The sequence below is a fragment of the Dendropsophus ebraccatus genome, chromosome 14, assembly GCF_027789765.1.
Source record: "Dendropsophus ebraccatus isolate aDenEbr1 chromosome 14, aDenEbr1.pat, whole genome shotgun sequence".
In the NCBI taxonomy this organism is placed as follows: domain Eukaryota; kingdom Metazoa; phylum Chordata; class Amphibia; order Anura; family Hylidae; genus Dendropsophus; species Dendropsophus ebraccatus.
The window spans coordinates 25,504,480-25,525,611 of NC_091467.1; the positions used below are offsets into that span (position 1 = coordinate 25,504,480).

The 21,132-nt window shown below is 41.7% G+C and overlaps 1 protein-coding gene across 3 annotated transcripts; it reads left to right on the forward strand.

The window, feature by feature from the left end:
* Positions 1–2,395: 2,395 nt before the first annotated feature.
* Positions 2,396–9,916, forward strand: LOC138772780 (keratin, type I cytoskeletal 12-like). Of its 3 annotated transcripts, XM_069953437.1 has the most exons (9): positions 2,396–2,449; positions 3,017–3,625; positions 6,288–6,370; positions 7,178–7,334; positions 7,425–7,583; positions 7,677–7,802; positions 7,921–8,138; positions 8,348–8,403; positions 9,532–9,916. In XM_069953437.1, exons 2-9 carry the CDS (start codon positions 3,239–3,241, stop codon positions 9,630–9,632), a joined length of 1,287 nt encoding a protein of 428 aa, XP_069809538.1. In that variant the 5' UTR covers positions 2,396–2,449; positions 3,017–3,238; the 3' UTR covers positions 9,633–9,916. The 3 variants fall into 3 exon arrangements, with proteins under 3 accessions (XP_069809538.1, XP_069809539.1, XP_069809541.1); XM_069953438.1 differs by lacking the exon at positions 2,396–2,449 and having other exon boundaries at positions 2,998–3,625; XM_069953440.1 differs by lacking the exons at positions 2,396–2,449; positions 3,017–3,625 and adding an exon at positions 4,737–4,838.
* The last annotated feature ends 11,216 nt before the right edge of the window (positions 9,917–21,132 follow it).

Consider the following 21,132-nt stretch of genomic DNA (forward strand, 5'->3'; position numbering starts at 1 on the left):
GTGCTGGCTCTGTACTGTCTCCTGTATTCTTTCAATGAAGGGGTATCATTATAGAGGGGAACTTTGGAGAGACCATTGCAGAATTACCCCAATAGAGCAGCTCTATTGTTGGCAACCTAGGTATAGATACTGTCCATAAGAAAAGAAGAGGCAATAAATAATGGGATGTGCAATGAAGAACATTGTTGCTGTCCAGGCACCCAATGCAAAGTCCGTCTCAGGAACTTGATGCGGATAGAGTAGATAGCATTTTCATGGTAACAGGTTCCCTTTAAGTGATTATCTAATATAGTGATGATACTAATCAAGCATGTCACCTTGATAGGATAAGACTATTTCCACAGTTTCACGTCCTGGAGACAACTGCAAGCTGAGATCAAACAAAGAAAGTTTGCCTTCGAAGAGTGGCTTAGCCTGTGCTGTGCAGGTGAGAGTGCTTACGTGTGGATGTACAGTATTTGTACTTCTCATTGCTTATTCATTCATTTTCTTGGATATTTATAGGCAAGAATTTGCTAAATATTCATTTTACGTACTTGTTGAGGTGGGGGCCAAAAATTGTCAGCACCTTATCAGTCAACACTCTGTTAAACTGGTGATACACATAAGATAGCTATCAGCTGAACTCCCTTTCCGCCAACAGATCTCAGCTATGCTCAATCACGCTAGTCTCCGCTAAAAGGATGGTTATGCCCAATCTTCTTCCCCAAGAATCGGAGTGGTTTCCATACACATTACAAGGTCGTCCGGTCCCAATATATACTGTAGATTCAAAGAGCAGTTCTTGGTTTGGGGTGCTATGGCCATAGGCTGTATTAATCTTTTCCAGGACTCCCCAGGGCTGTATCCAACTTCTTTAACCATTGGTATTGAAATGCGGAATGATCGGACTCAAAATGCTTGAGTTGCGGTCATCTCTACAGTCTATTAAACAAAGAAAAAAGAATAGTTATCATAGCACTATAGTTTTTTTTAACTTGACTATATACTGTAGATGTATAATCTTGCCTAATATTAGCTGTGACCATTTTAAAATTTCAAGCATCCTTGAAGATCAATTGAGCATGACCTTTTTTTTTATTCTTGTGGATGCAACCTATAATCGATGTAAAGGGATTATAGTAGAAAACCAGCATGACAAGTTGACGTAGACTATTATGTCACCATGAAATCGAGTCAGGCTGGCAAGAGGGGCCTATACTTAGCAACGCATAGCGTAACTGGATATCATAGGAAAACACTGGATTCATTGGAGCTCAGTTTCTTAACTCTCATAGCAGTGTCCTATATAATGTTACATGATTATTACTATTCTTTATTTAGTCAATGCCAACCTTTACAACTATTGGAATAGATACCCATCTGCTAATGTCCAAAAGATGTTTACTATGTAATTATTCAGATACAATTATAATTTGGGGCCCAGTTAATATGGCACACCAATTATTCCTTATCACGATGAATAGGGAAAAGGGGCCCAACCTTTGGCCTTATTCACATATTCTGTGAGGATTTTTGTGATCACGGATCTGTGATCATGGACAATTTTATAGCCCATTGCTTTCTATTGGGCTATTCACACAGTTCATTTTTTCACGCATCCGCAATCCTTTCAATGAAGAAGTAGGACGTGTCGTAACTTGGACAAGATCATGGCACGGATTCCCCCATAGAAGTCTATGAGATCCGTGTTTTTCACGAATTTCACGGATCTGACATCCGTGCAATCCGTGGAAAACATGGATGTGATGTAATCAGTGTAATTTAAAAAGTTTTAAACAGTTCCTTGTAAAACCTGGACACGGATGAAAAACGGATGTTTTTTCAAAGATCATGGAGGTAGATAGCAGACTTCATCCACAGACCTTGAAAATCACTGAACGTATGAATGCAGGCTTAAAGGGGTTGTCCGGGATGATGTGATAATTGGGCATAGAGAGGCAGAGGGTGCACAACCTAGGATCTGAAAGCAGCAGGGGAGCAAGACAAGTAAGTATACATTAATGACATGACCCCCACAGCGCCAGCAGGATGCCCAATTATCATATTATCCTGGACCCTTTAAGTCTTTATCAGAAATACCCAACCATAGTGTCAGCGGTAAAAGCCCATAGTGCCTCTACCCAGGGACAGGTTTGGGGGGGGGGGGGAGGCTTAGCAAACTTGGTGATTGCTCAGGACTGGAGCTCCAGGTGCAACCTTAGAATGGACTATGAATACCTTTATTACCCTAGACACCATAAACCAGCCAGGGACTTCCTCAGAGTGCACTGCCACAAATGCCCTTCTTCATCATGTGCCCATCACAGATTCTCCTTGGCTGGACAAGTGTCCATTGTCCATAGGTGTACCATGTATGTGTCAGAGCAATGCATCCAACTCCGCTCCGCGACAAGTAAAGATAACAACAATAACAACAAAAATACATTCAAGTACCCAGCAGATAGAGGTAAGCCGTTAAGTGGTCCCTAATAACTTATTGCCCTTTCAATTACCATATGGCCTTTGATCTATGTCATCAAACAAACCATAGATGGCCAGTAGCTTGAATAGATGAAAACCTTTAGCAGATGATATTATTAGGGAATACCACAATACCGCAATGCAAACATCTCTGTATCCCATCTCATGTTGCAAAATGAAACCTCCCAGCTTGACTGTCAGGGCATGTCACAGGCTGGAGACCACCACTATGTAAAACCTGCAGGGTCAATGTGGGAATGTGGGCTGTAACAGAAACGTATATGTCTATAAGCCAGTGGTCTCCTCCGCAAGTTCTGGCACTTTAGATGTTGAAATACTACAACTCCCAGCATGTGCAGAGAAGTAACAGCTGTTCATCCATGGGTTTTACATCTCTTATAGCAGTAAAAATACAAGGGCAAGAGGTATGACAAAAAAAAGTCTACTCATAAAAGTTAGATCTCACCCCACCTCTGTTCTATTGTCACAGACTAGGAATGCTCCAGGCACTTTTTAGAGACAGATGATGGTTGCATCTGTTGTTTCTCAACAGGTGGGCACAGCAGGCTCAGCAAGTAGACGGACCGTAAATAAATGCTTAGGTGGGAAAAGAAGAATGTTCACAGTGAACATGCAGGGACCCACCCACTCTCTCATATATAGGCGACACACCGGAGTAGAGAACTCAGCCTCCTGTATACTCCCTACAACAAGGTGATCCTGCTGTGGTACAGAGTCCTCCTGTCTGATCGCTGGTGCTCCTCATCACCACAACATGTCTTATACCAACACTGTACAGATTAAAACATCCAGCCAAAAGATGCAAAGCAACCGGGGCAGCAGCTATGGAGGATTCAGCACTGGATCCTTGTCCGGAGTTGGCTTTGGTGGAGGATTGTCATCTCAAAGTGCCAAGATCAGCTATGCCAGCTCTGGTTTTGGTGGTGGCGATAGTCTTCTGCTTGGCGGAGAGAAGCAGACCATGCAAAATCTGAATGATCGTCTGGCTTCCTACCTGGAGAAAGTGAGAGCTTTGGAGTTGGCAAATTCTGAGCTGGAGAAGAAAATTCGGGAATGGTACGATCAGCATCATTTCATCAACAACAACCAAGCCCGAGATTACTCCAAGTACTTCCAGGTCATCGAGGATCTTAAGAGCAAGGCAAGTAACCTATGTCCTATGGGGGGTACAGTGCAGAGTTAGGAAATAGGATGCATTTTACCAAAGATGCGCCCCTGGCGTACGCCATGACAAAGACGTAGATTTTTAACTTTTTGTGGCATATACCAGCTGTAAGCCCTGTTTGCCTGGTGGGTGGGAGGGGGTTGTGGTACGGCAAAGAGGTTTCCACCTGGCAACAGACATAGACCATAGCTTTCTGCACAACCCTGGGACAGGCGCAGGTCATCCACAGGTCCGTTACTAATTTTGGCCAGGTAATAGGACACGGGTGTAAGAGTAAGCCGTTCCTTATAAATCTCCCCATTTGTGTTTACAGGAAGACCTATGTAAATCCATAGATAACACATATTAGGATCATGACATAAAATGTGTTTATATATCCATTTGAGGCTCCATTACAGATTCTGTCATATTGAATAGGCAGCATGTGGCGCTATTCTTCCTTCAAAACAATGGATACCGCAATAGAACCATTATAAGTCAATAGGGTACATGGCGATAATGTAACTGATCCTCTTAGTTTTGATGCTCCTATCACAGAACGAAAAAAATTGTATTGACAATGCCTTGTAATAGCCATCCATGATGTCATGTGCTAATGACAAACTTACCTCTGCTACATCTGTAATATGATCTATTCTTTGCACATGACTAGAGATAATCTAAAATCGAGCATGCTAAAGCATGATTGTTCAGCATCTGAATACCGGTAGCTGAAGAAGTTGCATTGTAGCCCTAGAGAGTTCTGGAAAACATGGATACAGCTGTAGGCCATAGGCTCTATTCATATTTTCCTAGACTTCCTAGGGTGGCATCCAACTTCTTCAGCTATCAGTAGTCAAATGACAAACGATCATACTCAACCATGCTCGGGTTGCGCTCATCTCTACATGACTTGTCTTCAGATGCTTCAATGAGACACGTTAGAAGGTCAAATTGTCGTAGTTAACCCTAGCAACCAATCAGGTTCCACCTTTTATTTTTCAAAGAATCTGTGAGGAAGGAAAAGAGGAATCTGATTGGTTGCTAGGGGCAACTAAGACAACTCTACTTTACATCAGTTTGATAAATCTCCCCTCTTAGAAAAGAGGTGGACATATTAAAGTATTTTCTGATATTTTACTCAGAAGGTCAAATTATTGAGGTCTCCATGATCTGAATGAACCACCAAAAGAAGTGGATGCAAATACTGGTATACAGCATTCATTGATGTCTATGAAAATGCAACCTCTTATGAGCTCCTCCAAAAGTAGGATTATACCTTTTAGTGCAATGATGGTCGTCCAAGTTTTTAGAGAACCTTCCCAATTCTACTTTACACCAGTTTGATAATTCCCCCCCATAGTAGCCATAATATACAATAAAATAATAGCAGTAATAAAAAAACAATAACCAGTGAAACCTAATGCAAATTACTAAAGTATAAAACAAGGTTGTAGCAATACAGAAGCAATTACTTTTACTTAATGCAGCCAACATGGATGGATATATTTCCACTGTTTACATGGAGCAGACGCTCCAGGGCTCTCAATGAAAGACATACTTTCTCTTCATGGAGTTTTTCCATCATGTTCATCTAACACTGAAGAATAATAAAAAACTAGATCACATAGAAAGCAAACAATCCACCTGTTTGTGCAACCGAATCAAAGGGACCACATGTTAGGAGAAAACAATAGTAGGGACGGCCATCTAAAACAGGATGAAGACAAAGAGGAGACAATACAAACAATTCCTTATACCCAGGTTGTTCCTTTTTATGGTTTAGGAAAGAAAAGGTAAGATACTTGTAGACCTAAGATACGAGTTGATCAGAAGAGAAGTGATATGTACAATAATGATATACCCTCATGGACAACTCCATTGCTTTCCAATGTCTACTTTTTCTAACCCTTCTTTACCTTCTTAACATATAATGAAACCATAAGCAAGCCAAGTTAACAAGTAAGGGGTCTTCGCATGTTCACGTCTTAGACTTAACGCAACATCTTCTGATTCTTCTCATTTTCGTGGTTGAGACCCCACCAATGAGATACCTATCACCAAACCTTCGGATAGATTTGAATCCTGGGATAATCCTTTAACCCTACCCAGAAGGCAATAAACAATTGGATGGTCACTGTTTATGGGTGACCTTGGCAATGTTTCATGTCTAGAGGTGATGGCTCGGTGGTTAGCACTTGTGACTTGCCACAGTAGGGTCCTAGGTTCTGATTCGACAACAGACAATATAAGGGTTTGGGCTATGGTCAGACACACAGGTGGTGTTTTTCATGGTTTTTACGTCACAAAAAAGACTGTTAAATTGACCTTCATTTACTAAATTCTTGACACGTTTTTCATTTGAAGTTCAGCTACACCTAATATCTTCTGAATTTCTTTAGTCTTGGCACTTATCCCATTTGGCACGTTCTGTACAACTTTTTACGATGCGCCTGAAATCCGATCCTTATTAGGATATAATTTACCATTATACAGGGTAATAAAATTATACAAATAAACTTATAAAAAAGATATCAATAAAAGATGATGCATCTGCTGGTGTATTGGTTGTATATGATTACTATTAACTTGAAAGGGTCAGAACAAAAACTTTTGAACTTCTTAATGACTTATATTATCCTTTTTGTTTTCTCTATAGATCCTTTCTGAAAGTACAGGCAATGCCCGGATTGTTCTCCAGATTGATAATGCCAGGCTGGCAGCCGATGACTTCAGGATGAAGTGAGTGTGTTATCTCTTTGCCCATGCAACTTTTCTCTAGTGCATTTCAAAGCATTAAACATTACGGGCAATAAAAAAATAAATAAAAAAAAAGATACCTGAAGCCTTGTGGCAATGCTTAAGGGAGGACCTTGGGATCCTTAGGGGGCTCCACCAATGACTCTATCTATCTATCTATCTATCTATCTATCTATCTATCTATCTATCTATCTATCTCTAACATTTTCTACTTATGTCCCCAGTGGTTACTGTTAATATGGGTAGCATATACACTGCTCTGTGACCCAAACCTCTCAGGAGAAATCTGTTCCCTCATGGCCATTTGGTGATCCTATCTAGCCAAACAAGGTGGAGATCTTCTTATGAAATCTAAGACTGGCCATACACACTAGATAAAATGTGTATGGTGGCCTCCCAACTAGATGATAGGGGGTCTAAGGATCAGGCACTTGCACCAAAACTGCCTTATCATTTTGTTCTTTTTGTCTGGTGGCAACTTACCCTAAAACCCTAGAAAATAAGTGCACATTGCCGAACTGAGTATTTAATGGAAAGTTATGATTAGTGTCGAGAGGACCTGTCAAACTGTTTGGGTTCGGCAACTTTTTCTAAATCCGAACGTTCAGCATTTGATTCACCATGGCTGCAGAAGTTGGATGCCGTCCTAGGGAGTCCAGGGAAACATGGATACACCATAGGTTTGGGTCCGGAGAATGTTGCTAAATCCAAACAGTTTGCAATGTCAGCTCAACACTAGTTATGATATCCGTTAGTGATGACATATATTAATAATCCATATATCATCAGGTATGAGAACGAGCTTGCTCTCCGTCAGAGTGTGGAGAGTGATATCAATGGCCTTCGACGAGTGTTGGATGAACTGACCCTTTCAAGATCTGACCTTGAGCTGCAGCTTGAATCCTTGAGTGAAGAGCTTGCCTTCCTGAAGAAGAACCACCAAGAGGTAAAAAACCTGGTTTTACCTAACAGATATTTTCTCTAGACGATGTACAACTATGAGTGTGATTAATAAGATTGTGTTTCTTCTTCATAGGAGATGAGTTCCCATAAGGGAGGCAGTGGTGTAGTGAATGTTGAAATGGACGCTGCCCCGGGTGTGGACCTTACTGCACTTCTGAATGAGATGAGAGCGGAGTATGAAAATGTTGCTGAGAAGAACCGCAGAGAAGTTGAGGAATGGTTCCTCAAGAAGGTAGAGCTCATTTTGTAGAAATTTTTCAAACTTTTTTTTTATTTTTTTGGATTTTTTTTTTTTAAAACTCATCGACCATGTTACTTATTACAGAGCAATGACCTTAAAAAGGAAATCTCAGTTGGAGTACAGGAAGTCCAGACAAGCCGCACAGAGATTTCAGAACTTAGACGCACACTACAAAGTCTTGAAATTGAACTTCAGACTCAGATGTCAATGGTGAGACAATACAGACAGTACCAGATTGTGTGGTTATTTTTATTGCAACATCTAGAAAACATTATTGTGCTATATACTGTCCTGAATAATTCCAATTCTATAATCTCACCTATCATAGAAAAATGCTCTTGAAGGAACTTTGGCAGAGACAGAAGGTCGCTACTGCGTTCAGCTCAGCCAGCTCCAGGCCCAGATCAGCAGCGTTGAAGAACAGTTGCAGCAGGTCAGATCTGATATGGAAAGGCAGAAAGCAGAGTATCTCCGACTTTTGGACATCAAAACCAGGCTAGAGATGGAGATTGAGACCTACAGACGCCTGTTGGAGGGAGAAATTGGGTAAGAAACATGTAGGAACAACAAATAAGGCATGATAAGTAGTGGAAGGGATGGTCGTAAAATGGCTGAGAATTTAGAAATTTTGAAAAAAAAGTTGTTTTTTTCTGATGAGTAAATGGGATGTGAAAACACATTAAAGAAGACTATGGTCTATCTTGAGAGTTACAGTAAGATGTTGATATAATAAACATTAATTTTTCTATGTACAGGACCATCGCAGTACAGCAGACCCAATCACAGGCATCATCAGTCGACTCCAAGAAAGGTCAGTGTCATTTTAACTAGAAAACTGGTCCTTGAAGAGGTGATAGAAAAACATGGCCACTTTCTTCCAGACAAAGCACAACTCTAGGGTTTTGCAACTCATTGACGTGAATAGAGCATAATTGCAAACCACACCTGAACTAGAGACAAGAGTTGTGAAAGTGGCCATGTTTTTCTAACGCTGGATAAAACCCCTTTAAGTACATACCTACCATAAAGGGAGACCAAGTGACTTCTATGGTTTACTCCAAGATTTTCTGGATGCTCCCATACCAAGATGTCCAGCATTGCTGCCAAAAATGCATGGTTAAATACATTCTTTTAACAGTTTTGAGAGTTGATTGAGGATAGTCGTAGAATATGCCAAATATCGAATATATTGAATATGGATTTACTGACCATGAGGATGACACCTATCTCCAAGACTCAGTTCGCACAGCTAGCATGGTTTCTGTTAGAATGGTTAGAATGATGGTAGCTTCAGATCCATCAAATGATGGATATTAAGTGTCCGACAGACCCCATTGACTTATAATGGGATATGTCCAGTTCTCTCATGATGTCTGTCTTTTTGACGAGCAGATGAGCAATGCATGCTAAGCTATACATCTCATCAAATCTAATGGACCTTTCAACAATTGGAGCCTATGATGTTGGTTTAAGACTAAGGGCCCTATTCCACCAGACGATTATCGTTCAGATTATCGTTAAATCGTTCGAATCTAAACGATAATCGTTCGGTTGAAATGCAGTTAACGATTAACGACCGAACGAGAAATCGTTGATCGCTTTATAAGACCTGGACCTATTTTTATTGTTGCTCGTTCGCAAAAAGTTTGCAAATCGTTCGGATTGAATAAGACGTCGTTCGGTCGTTCGCAGTAGATACGAACGCAATAGCGAAGAAATAGCGAAGAAAAAATGATCGCAAATACGATCACAAGTAATGATTATCGTTCCATGGAAATGAGTGAACGTTTTCAGGTCTTTTGCAATAGCGGTCATTTGAGATAGTTAATCGTTAACGATTGTGCGAATGATAATCGTCCGGTGGAATAGGGCCCTAACTTGGCCTAACTTGTAACCAAACGTACTGTACACTACTAATAACTAATCTCATTTATTTTAGATCCAACCAAAACCAGGAAGGTGAAAACAATCGTGGAAGAGGTCATTGATGGGAAAGTCGTCTCTACTGAAGTCAAGGAAATTGAAGAGAAGATGGAATAAAGAGATAGTTGGGCGGTGACACAGACACAGCCTTCTAAAATGTGCAAACAAATCTAACAGTTTCAGGCTATGCAGAATGCTAAATCTTTCCCAAGCCCCCCATCATCCTGGGTCATGTATAGTATTGGTGCCCTTCTATGTGCTAGATGTGTTACTGCGACCTCTATAGTTATACACCAGGTCATTGTATTGAAGAAATTTGCCATGCTCGTCCTATGACCCTACACTGTATAAGCTATTCCTATAATTGGGAAGTTAGTTATGAATGGAAGGAATATTTTGAAGGTGAAGATGATGTCTGTGATCATTTGACCTAATAAAGCATTAAAAAAAAAAAACAAACGTGTGTCTGAATCATGTAGCACTGCAACAGAGAACAAATCTTGAAAATCTTGAATCTATCTATCTATCTATCTATCTATCTATCTATCTATCTATCTCCCATCTATTATCTATCTATCTATCTATCTATCTATCTATCTATCTATCTATCTATCTATCTCCTATCTATCTATCTATCATCTATCTATCTCCTATCTATCTATCTATCTATCTATCTATCTCTCTATCCATTATTTATCTATCTATCTATCTATCTATCTATCTATCTATCTATCTCTCTATCCATTATCTATCTATCTCCTATCTATCTATCTATCTATCTATCTATCTATCTATCTATCTATCTATCTCCTATCTATCTATCTATCTATCTATCTCTCTATCCATTATCTATCTATCTCCTATCTATCTATCTATCTATCTATCTATCTATCTATCTATCTATCTCCTATCTATCTCTCTATCCATTATCTATCTATCTCTCTATCCATTATCTATCTATCTCCTATCTATCTATCTATCTATCTATCTATCTCTCTCTCTATCCATTATCTATCTATCTATCTATCTATCTATCTATCTATCTCCTATCTATCTATCTATCTATCTATCTATCTATCTATCTATCTATCTCCTATCTATCTCTCTATCCATTATCTATCTATCTCTCTATCCTCTATCTATCTATCTATCTATCTATCTCCTATCTATCTCTCTATCTATCTATCTATCTATCTATCTATCTATCTATCTATCTCCTATCTATCTCTCTATCTATCTATCTATCTATCTATCTATCTATCACAATGTCAGCTATATCCTGGGTCCCTTTCTCAGGATTGAGCTCTGCCTACGCTGGACTCCTAAGGTCACATTAACTGGATGGTAACAGGCTATTTGAATCCCTATTTTACTAATATTTGCATTGTGAAAGACTGAAGCCTTTGTCATATGTGCAGAGCTCCTGGTGAGGTTGTGCATGTTCCGGAGAATTACTTGGACAGACATGCTTACAGAGGTAAACTATGATGAGATTAGCTCATACAGGAGAGGAAGAGAGCAGAACCATGACGCATCCACCCACGCCTGACACCTCTGCCCTGCTGAAATGGTATCAGTAATGTTTGTCAGTGTTTCCACCTCATAATAAGGGGTCTTAAAGTAGCTAACATGTGGCTCTCTAGCTGTTACAAAACTACAAGTCTCTGTTCTTGTGGTCAGGTGGGGGTCTTGGTGGTCAGTCCCCAAAAGTCTGTTCCTCATCCCCTAACGAGCCCAAATAGGACCGCCAATAGGTAGGTAACAACCCCCCCCCCCCCCCCCCATTTAAGTAGATACCCCAGAAGGTGTTTAAACTCTGCCTCTTCTGAAGGAGTAGAGGACAGCAGTGCCGGCAGGGCAGCACAGCCTATTATTCACATCCAGTCACACTCACTGACTGTTGGCTGTGAGGGGACCATAGGTGCCCTAGCTCCAGCTGCCACCAGCAGCTCCTGTATGTGTCCTCAGCAGCTGCCTGTAGTACTCCCTGTATGATAGAGTCTGCTGAGGAGGAGGCTGGCTGCTAACCTCCAGCTACACAGCCTCCTCCAGCTATAGGCTCCTGCTTCCTGCCCATCCCCCCCCCTCCTGTCCTGCTCTCTGCTCAGCTGTTAGAAATGTCAGGTACTGGGCTGAAGATAAGAGAGAGGTCGGGACAGAGAGAAGGGGGAGTCTGCAGAGCTGAGAGAAGCACACACAGTCTTCTAGCATTGTAGCCACTGCCCTGTTCCCCCTATAGCTGCACCCTCTCCCCCAGGCTGCTTTGCCTCTCTCCACCTGTACCTGTCATGTACAGTGTGCTGCAGTGTGCCCCCCCCCAGACTGCTGTCTTCTCCCCCTCAGGGTGCTGGGCCCCCACACACTTCTGGCTGGTAGCATTCGGATTCCTAATTGTACCAGAAGACGCCCAGTTATACTGCACAAAAGTAAGTGTGACTGTATGTACAGTATGACTGAACTACTGTATGTATACGTGTCTGTAACATGTATGTGTATGTATGGCCAGGTTCACACTATGCATTTTTTGCACAACTACGGCCATTGTTATAAAATATGGCTGATGTCTTTACATAGAGTGAACCTGGCTTATGTGAGTAATATCCACACACACATACACACACACTTGTGTTTTTTTTTCTGCTCCTGATCACTAAAGGAGAAAAATGAAAAAAAAAATGCAGATGCTGCAAAACTGCTCCAGATAGAATGATACACACTCATACAGAACAATACACAGCCATACAGTGCAATCAGGGCCGATTCTAGCTTTTCTGACGCCTGAGGCGAGAACTGACAGAACTGACAGCAGTCTAAACTGCAGGGACCTCAGAGCAATATTCAGGGAGAGAAGATACAGGACCGGCACAGTGCAGCATCGCAGTGTGTATGGGACAGCACTATAGATAACAGTGTGCAGTGTGTATAGGACAGCACTATAGATAACAGTGTGTGTATAGGACAGCACTATAGATTACAGTGTGCAGTGTGTATGGGACAGCACTATAGATAACAGTGTGCAGTGTGTATGGGACAGCACTATAGATAACAGTGTGCAGTGTGTATGGGACAGCACTATAGATAACAGTGTGCAGTGTGTATAGGACAGCACTATACATAACAGTGTGCAGTGTGTATGGGACAGCACTATAGATAACAGTGTGTGCAGTGTGTATGGGACAGCACTATAGATAACAGTGTGTAGTGTGTATAGGACAGCACTATAGATAACAGTGTGCAGTGTGTATAGGACAGCACTATAGATAACAGTGTGCAGTGTGTATAGGACAGCACTATAGATAACAGTGTGTGTATAGGACAGCACTATAGATAACAGTATGTGTATGGGACAGCACTATAGATAACAGTGTGTAGTGTGTATGGGACAGCACTATAGATAACAGTGTGCAGTGTGTATGGGACAGCACTATAGAAAACAGTGTGCGCAGTGTGTATAGGACAGCACTATAGATAACAGTGCGCAGTGTGTATGGGACAGCACTATAGATAACAGTGTGTGCAGTGTGTATAGGACAGCACTATAGATAACAGTGTGCAGTGTGTATAGGACAGCACTATAGATAACAGTGTGCAGTGTGTATGGGACAGCACTATAGATAACAGTGTGCAGTGTGTATGGGACAGCACTATAGATAACAGTGTGCAGTGTGTATAGGACAGCACTATAGATAACAGTGTGCAGTGTGTATGGGACAGCACTATAGATAACAGTGTGTAGTGTGTATAGGACAGCACTATAGATAACAGTGTGCAGTGTGTATGGGACAGCACTATAGATAACAGTGTGCAGTGTGTATGGGACAGCACTATAGATAACAGTGTGTAGTGTGTATAGGACAGCACTATAGATAACAGTGTGCAGTGTGTATAGGACAGCACTATAGATAACAGTGCGCAGTGTGTATGGGACAGCACTATAGATAACAGTGTGCAGTGTGTATAGGACAGCACTATAGATAACAGTGTGCAGTGTGTATAGGACAGCACTATAGATAACAGTGTGCAGTGTGTATGGGACAGCACTATAGATAACAGTGTGCAGTGTGTATAGGACAGCACTATAGATAACAGTGTGTGCAGTGTGTATGGGACAGCACTATAGATAACAGTGTGCAGTGTGTATAGGACAGCACTATAGATAACAGTGTGCAGTGTGTATAGGACAGCACTATAGATAACAGTGTGTGCAGTGTGTATAGGACAGCACTATAGATAACAGTGTGCGCAGTGTGTATGGGACAGCACTATAGATAACAGTGTGTGCAGTGTGTATAGGACAGCACTATAGATAACAGTGTGCAGTGTGTATGGGACAGCACTATAGATAACAGTGTGCAGTGTGTATGGGACAGCACTATAGATAACAGTGTGTGTATGGGACAGCACTATAGATAACAGTGTGCAGTGTGTATAGGACAGCACTATAGATAACAGTGTGTGTATAGGACAGCACTATAGATACCAGTGTGTGCAGTGTGTATAGGACAGCACTATAGATAACAGTGTGCAGTGTGTATGGGACAGCACTATAGATAACAGTGTGCAGTGTGTATGGGACAGCACTATAGATAACAGTGTGTGCAGTGTGTATAGGACAGCACTATAGATAACAGTGTGTAGTGTGTATGGGACAGCACTATAGATAACAGTGTGCAGTGTGTATGGGACAGCACTATAGATAACAGTGTGCAGTGTGTATGGGACAGCACTACAGATAACAGTGTGTAGTGTGTATGGGACAGCACTATAGATAACAGTGTGCAGTGTGTATAGGACAGCACTATAGATAACAGTGTGTGTATAGGACAGCACTATAGATAACAGTGTGCAGTGTGTATAGGACAGCACTATAGATAACAGTGTGTGCAGTGTGTATAGGACAGCACTATAGATAACAGTGTGCAGTGTGTATGGGACAGCACTATAGATAACAGTGTGCAGTGTGTATAGGACAGCACTATAGATAACAGTGTGCAGTGTGTATAGGACAGCACTATAGATAACAGTGTGTGCAGTGTGTATAGGACAGCACTATATATAACAGTGTGTGCAGTGTGTATAGGACAGCACTATAGATAACAGTGAGCAGTGTGTATAGGACAGCACTATAGATAACAGTGTGCAGTGTGTATAGGACAGCACTATAGATAACAGTGTGCAGTGTGTATGGGACAGCACTATAGATAACAGTGTGTATGGGACAGCACTATAGATAACAGTGTGCAGTGTGTATGGGACAGCACTATAGATAACAGTGTGCAGTGTGTATAGGACAGCACTATAAATAACAGTGTGCAGTGTGTATAGGACAGCACTATAGATAACAGTGTGCAGTGTGTATGGGACAGCACTATAGATAACAGTGTGCAGTGTGTATAGGACAGCACTATAGATAACAGTGTGCAGTGTGTATGGGACAGCACTATAGATAACAGTGTGCAGTGTGTATAGGACAGCACTATAGATAACGGTGTGCAGTGTGTATAGGACAGCACTATAGATAACAGTATGCAGTGTGTATAGGACAGCACTATAGATAACAGTGTGCAGTGTGTATGGGACAGCACTATAGATAACAGTGTGCGCAGTGTGTATAGGACAGCACTATAGATAACAGTGTGCAGTGTGTTTGGGACAGCACTATAGATAACAGTGTGCAGTGTGTAAAGGACAGCACTATAGATAACAGTGTGTAGTGTGTATAGGACAGCACTATAGATAACAGTGTGTGCAGTGTGTATAGGACAGCACTATAGATAACAGTGTGCAGTGTGTATGGGACAGCACTATAGATAACAGTGTGCAGTGTGTATGGGACAGCACTATAGATAACAGTGTGTAGTGTGTATGGGACAGCACTATAGATAACAGTGTGCAGTGTGTATGGGACAGCACTATAGATAACAGTGTGCAGTGTGTATAGGACAGCACTATAGATAACAGTGTGCAGTGTGTATGGGACAGCACTATAGATAACAGTGTGCAGTGTGTATAGGACAGCACTATAGATAACAGTGTGTGTATAGGACAGCACTATAGATAACAGTGTGCAGTGTGTATAGGACAGCACTATAGATAACAGTGTGTGCAGTGTGTATAGGACAGCACTATAGATAACAGTGTGCAGTGTGTATGGGACAGCACTATAGATAACAGTGTGCAGTGTGTATAGGACAGCACTATAGATAACAGTGTGCAGTGTGTATGGGACAGCACTATAGATAACAGTGTGTGCAGTGTGTATAGGACAGCACTATAGATAACAGTGCGCAGTGTGTATAGGACAGCACTATAGATAACAGTGTGCAGTGTGTATGGGACAGCACTATAGATAACAGTGTGCAGTGTGTATAGGACAGCACTATAGATAACAGTGTGTGTATGGGACAGCACTATAGATAACAGTGTGCAGTGTGTGTATGGGACAGCACTATAGATAACAGTGTGCAGTGTGTATGGGACAGCACTATAGATAACAGTGTGTGCAGTGTGTATGGGACAGCACTATAGATAACAGTGTGCGCAGTGTGTATGGGACAGCACTATAGATAACAGTGTGCGCAGTGTGTATAGGACAGCACTATAGATAACAGTGTGCAGTGTGTATAGGACAGCACTATAGATAACAGTGTGTGCAGTGTGTATAGGACAGCACTATAGATAACAGTGTGTGCAGTGTGTATAGGACAGCACTATAGATAACAGTGTGTGCAGTGTGTATGGGACAGCACTATAGATAACAGTGAGCAGTGTGTATAGGACAGCACTATAGATAACAGTGTGTGCAGTGTGTATAGGACAGCACTATAGATAACAGTGTGTAGTGTGTATAGGACAGCACTATAGATAACAGTGTGTGCAGTGTGTATAGGACAGCACTATAGATAACAGTGTGCAGTGTGTATGGGACAGCACTATAGATAACAGTGTGCAGTGTGTATGGGACAGCACTATAGATAACAGTGTGTAGTGTGTATGGGACAGCACTATAGATAACAGTGTGTGCAGTGTGTATAGGACAGCACTATACATAACAGTGTGTGCAGTGTGTATAGGACAGCACTATAGATAACAGTGTGCAGTGTGTATAGGACAGCACTATAGATAACAGTGTGCGCAGTGTGTATAGGACAGCACTATAGATAACAGTGTGCAGTGTGTGTATAGGACAGCACTATAGATAACAGTGTGCAGTGTGTATAGGACAGCACTATAGATAACAGTGTGCAGTGTGTATAGGACAGCACTATAGATAACAGTGTGCAGTGTGTATGGGACAGCACTATAGATAACAGTGTGTGCCGTGTGTATGGGACAGCACTATAGATAACAGTGTGTGCAGTGTGTATAGGACAGCACTATAGATAACAGTGTGTGCAGTGTGTATAGGACAGCACTATAGATAACAGTGTGTGCAGTGTGTATAGGACAGCACTATAGATAACAGTGTGCGCAGTGTGTATGGGACAGCACTATAGATAACAGTGAGCAGTGTGTATAGGACAGCACTATAGATAACAGTGTGCAGTGTGTATAGGACAGCACTATAGATAACAGTGTGCGCAGTGTGTATGGGACAGCACTATAGATAACAGTGTGTGCCGTGTGTATGGGACAGCACTATAGATAACAGTGTGCAGTGTGTATAGGACAGCACTATAGATAACAGTGTGCAGTGTGTATGGGACAGCACTATAGATAACAGTGTGCAGTGTGTATAGGACAGCACTATAGATAACAGTGTGCAGTGTGTATGTGACAGCACTATAGATAACAGTGTGTGCAGTGTGTATAGGACAGCACTATAGATAACAGTGTGTAGTGTGTATAGGACAGCACTATAGATAACAGTGTGCAGTGTGTATAGGACAGCACTATAGATAACAGTGCGCAGTGTGTATGGGACATCACTATAGATAACAGTGTGCAGTGTGTATAGGACAGCACTTTAGATAACAGTGTGCAGTGTGTAGGGGACAGCACTATAGATAACAGTGTGCAGTGTGTATAGGACAGCACTATAGATAACAGTGTGCAGTGTGTATAGGACAGCACTATAGATAACAGTGTGCAGTGTGTATGGGACAGCACTATAGATAACAGTGTGCAGTGTGTATAGGACAGCACTATAGATAACAGTGTGCAGTGTGTATAGGACAGCACTATAGATAACAGTGTGCAGTGTGTATAGGACAGCACTATAGATAACAGTGTGCAGTGTGTATGGGACAGCACTATAGATAACAGTGTGCAGTGTGTATGGGACAGCACTATAGATAACAGTGTGTGCAGTGTGTATGGGACAGCACTATAGATAACAGTGTGCAGTGTGTATAGGACAGCACTATAGATAACAGTGTGTGCAGTGTGTATGGGACAGCACTATAGATAACAGTGTGTGCAGTGTGTATAGGACAGCACTATAGATAACAGTGTGCAGTGTGTATGGGACAGCACTATAGATAACAGTGTGTGCAGTGTGTATGGGACAGCACTATAGATAACAGTGTGCAGTGTGTATGGGACAGCACTATAGATAACAGTGTGCAGTGTGTATAGGACAGCACTATAGATAACAGTGTGCAGTGTGTATAGGACAGCACTATAGATAACAGTGTGTGCAGTGTGTATAGGACAGCACTATAGATAACAGTGTGCAGTGTGTATAGGACAGCACTATAGATAACAGTGTGTGCAGTGTGTATGGGACAGCACTATAGATAACAGTGTGCAGTGTGTATAGGACAGCACTATAGATAACAGTGTGTGTATGGGACAGCACTATAGATAACAGTGTGCAGTGTGTATGGAACAGAACTATAGATAACAGTGTGCAGTGTGTATAGGACAGCACTATAGATAACAGTGTGTGTATGGGACAGCACTATAGATAACAGTGTGCAGTGTGTATAGGACAGCACTATAGATAACAGTGTGTGTATGGGACAGCATTATAGATAACAGTGTGCAGTGTGTATAGGACAGCACTATAGATAACAGTGTGTGTATGGGACAGCACTATAGATAACAGTGTGCAGTGTGTATAGGACAGCACTATAGATAACAGTGTGCAGTGTGTATAGGACAGCACTATAGATAACAGTGTGTGTATGGGACAGCACTATAGATAACAGTGTGCAGTGTGTATAGGACAGCACTATAGATAACAGTGTGTGCAGTGTGTATAGGACAGCACTATAGATAACAGTGTGTAGTGTGTATAGGACAGCACTATAGATAACAGTGTGTGCAGTGTGTATAGGACAGCACTATAGATAACAGTGTGTGCAGTGTGTATAGGACAGCACTATAGATAACAGTGTGCAGTGTGTATGGGACAGCACTATAGATAACAGTGTGCAGTGTGTATAGGACAGCACTATAGATAACAGTGTGCAGTGTGTATGGGACAGCACTATAGATAACAGTGTGCAGTGTGTGTATGGGACAGCACTATAGATAACAGTGTGCAGTTTGTATGGGACAGCACTATAGATAACAGTGTGCAGTGTGTATAGGACAGCACTATAGATAACAGTGTGCAGTGTGTATGGGACAGCACTATAGATAACAGTGTGCAGTGTGTGTATGGGACAGCACTATAGATAACAGTGTGCAGTTTGTATGGGACAGCACTATAGATAACAGTGTGCAGTGTGTATGGGACAGCACTATAGATAACAGTGTGCAGTGTGTATAGGACAGCACTATAGATAACAGTGTGTGTATAGGACAGCACTATAGATAACAGTGTGCAGTGTGTATGGGACAGCACTATAGATAACAGTGTGCAGTGTGTGTATAGGACAGCACTATAGATAACAGTGAGCAGTGTGTATAGGACAGCACTATAGATAACAGTGTACAGTGTGTATAGGACACCACTATAGATAACAGTGTGTAGTGTGTATAGGACAGCACTATAGATAACAGTGTGCAGTGTGTATGGGACAGCACTATAGATAACAATGTGCAGTGTGTATAGGACAGCACTATAGATAACAGTGTGCAGTGTGTATAGGACAGCACTATAGATAACAGTGTGCAGTGTGTATGGGACAGCACTATAGATAACAGTGTGCAGTGTGTATGGGACAGCACTATAGATAACAGTGTGCAGTGTGTATGGGACAGCACTACAGATAACAGTGTGTATAGGACAGCACTATAGATAACAGTGTGCAGTGTGTATGGGACAGAACTATAGATAACAGTGTGTATAGGACAGCACTATAGATAACAGTGTGCAGTGTGTATGGGACAGCACTATAGATAACAGTGTGCAGTGTGTATGGGACAGCACTATAGATAACAGTGTGCAGTGTGTATAGGACAGCACTATATTTAACAGTGTGCAGTGTGTATAGGACAGCACTATAGATAACAGTGTGCAGTGTGTATAGGACAGCACTATAGATAACAGTGTGCAGTGTGTATAGGACAGCACTATAGATAACAGTGTGTGCAGTGTGTATGGGACAGCACTATAGATAACAGTGTGCAGTGTGTATGGGACAGCACTATATATAACAGTGTGTGCAGTGTGTATAGGACAGCACTATAGATAACAGTGAGCAGTGTGTATAGGACAGCATTATAGATAACAGTGTGCAGTGTGTATAGGACAGCACTATATATAACAGTGTGTGCAGTGTGTATAGGACAGCACTATAGATAACAGTGAGCAGTGTGTATAGGACAGCATTATAGATAACAGTGTGCAGTGTGTATAGGACAGCACTATAGATAACAGTGTGCAGTGTGTATGGGACAGCACTATAGATAACAGTGTGTATGGGACAGCACTATAGATAACAGTGTGCAGTGTGTATGGGACAGCACTATAGATAACAGTGTGTAGTGTGTATAGGACAGCACTATAGATAACAGTGTGTAGTGTGTATAGGACAGCACTATAGATAACAGTGTGCAGTGTGTATAGGACAGCACTATAGATAACAGTGTGCAGTGTGTATAGGACAGCACTTTAGATAACAGTGCGCAGTGTGTAGGGGACAGCACTATAGATAACAGTGTGCAGTGTGTATAGGACAGCACTATAGATAACAGTGTGCAGTGTGTATAGGACAGCACTATAGATAACAGTGTGCAGTGTGTATGGGACAGCACTATAGATAACAGTGTGCAGTGTGTATAGGACAGCACTATAGATAACAGTGTGCGGTGTGTATAGGACAGCACTATAGATAACAGTATGTGTATAGGACAGCACTATAGATAACAGTATGTGTATAGGACAGCACTTTAGATAACAGTGTGCAGTGTGTATGGGACAGCACTATAGATAACAGTGTGCAGTGTGTATAGGACAGCACTATAGATAACAGTGTGCAGTGTGTATGGGACAGCACTATAGATAACAGTGTGCAGTGTGTATGGGACAGCACTATAGATAACAGTGTGCAGTGTGTATGGGACAGCACTATAGATAACAGTGTGTGCCGTGTGTATGGGACAGCACTATAGATAACAGTGTGCGCAGTGTGTATGGGACAGCACTATAGATAACAGTGTGCAGTGTGTATGGGACAGCACTATAGATAACAGTGTGTAGTGTGTATGGGACAGCACTATAGAT

Bases quoted from the DNA above. Each gene is read 5' to 3' on its own strand.
- LOC138772780 (XM_069953437.1), top strand. From the start codon at position 3,239: ATGTCTTATACCAACACTGTACAGATTAAAACATCCAGCCAAAAGATG. The intron at 3,626-6,287 runs GCAAGTAACCTA...TTTTCTCTATAG, and splicing joins TCGAGGATCTTAAGAGCAAG to ATCCTTTCTGAAAGTACAGG. The intron at 7,335-7,424 runs GTAAAAAACCTG...TCTTCTTCATAG, and splicing joins TGAAGAAGAACCACCAAGAG to GAGATGAGTTCCCATAAGGG.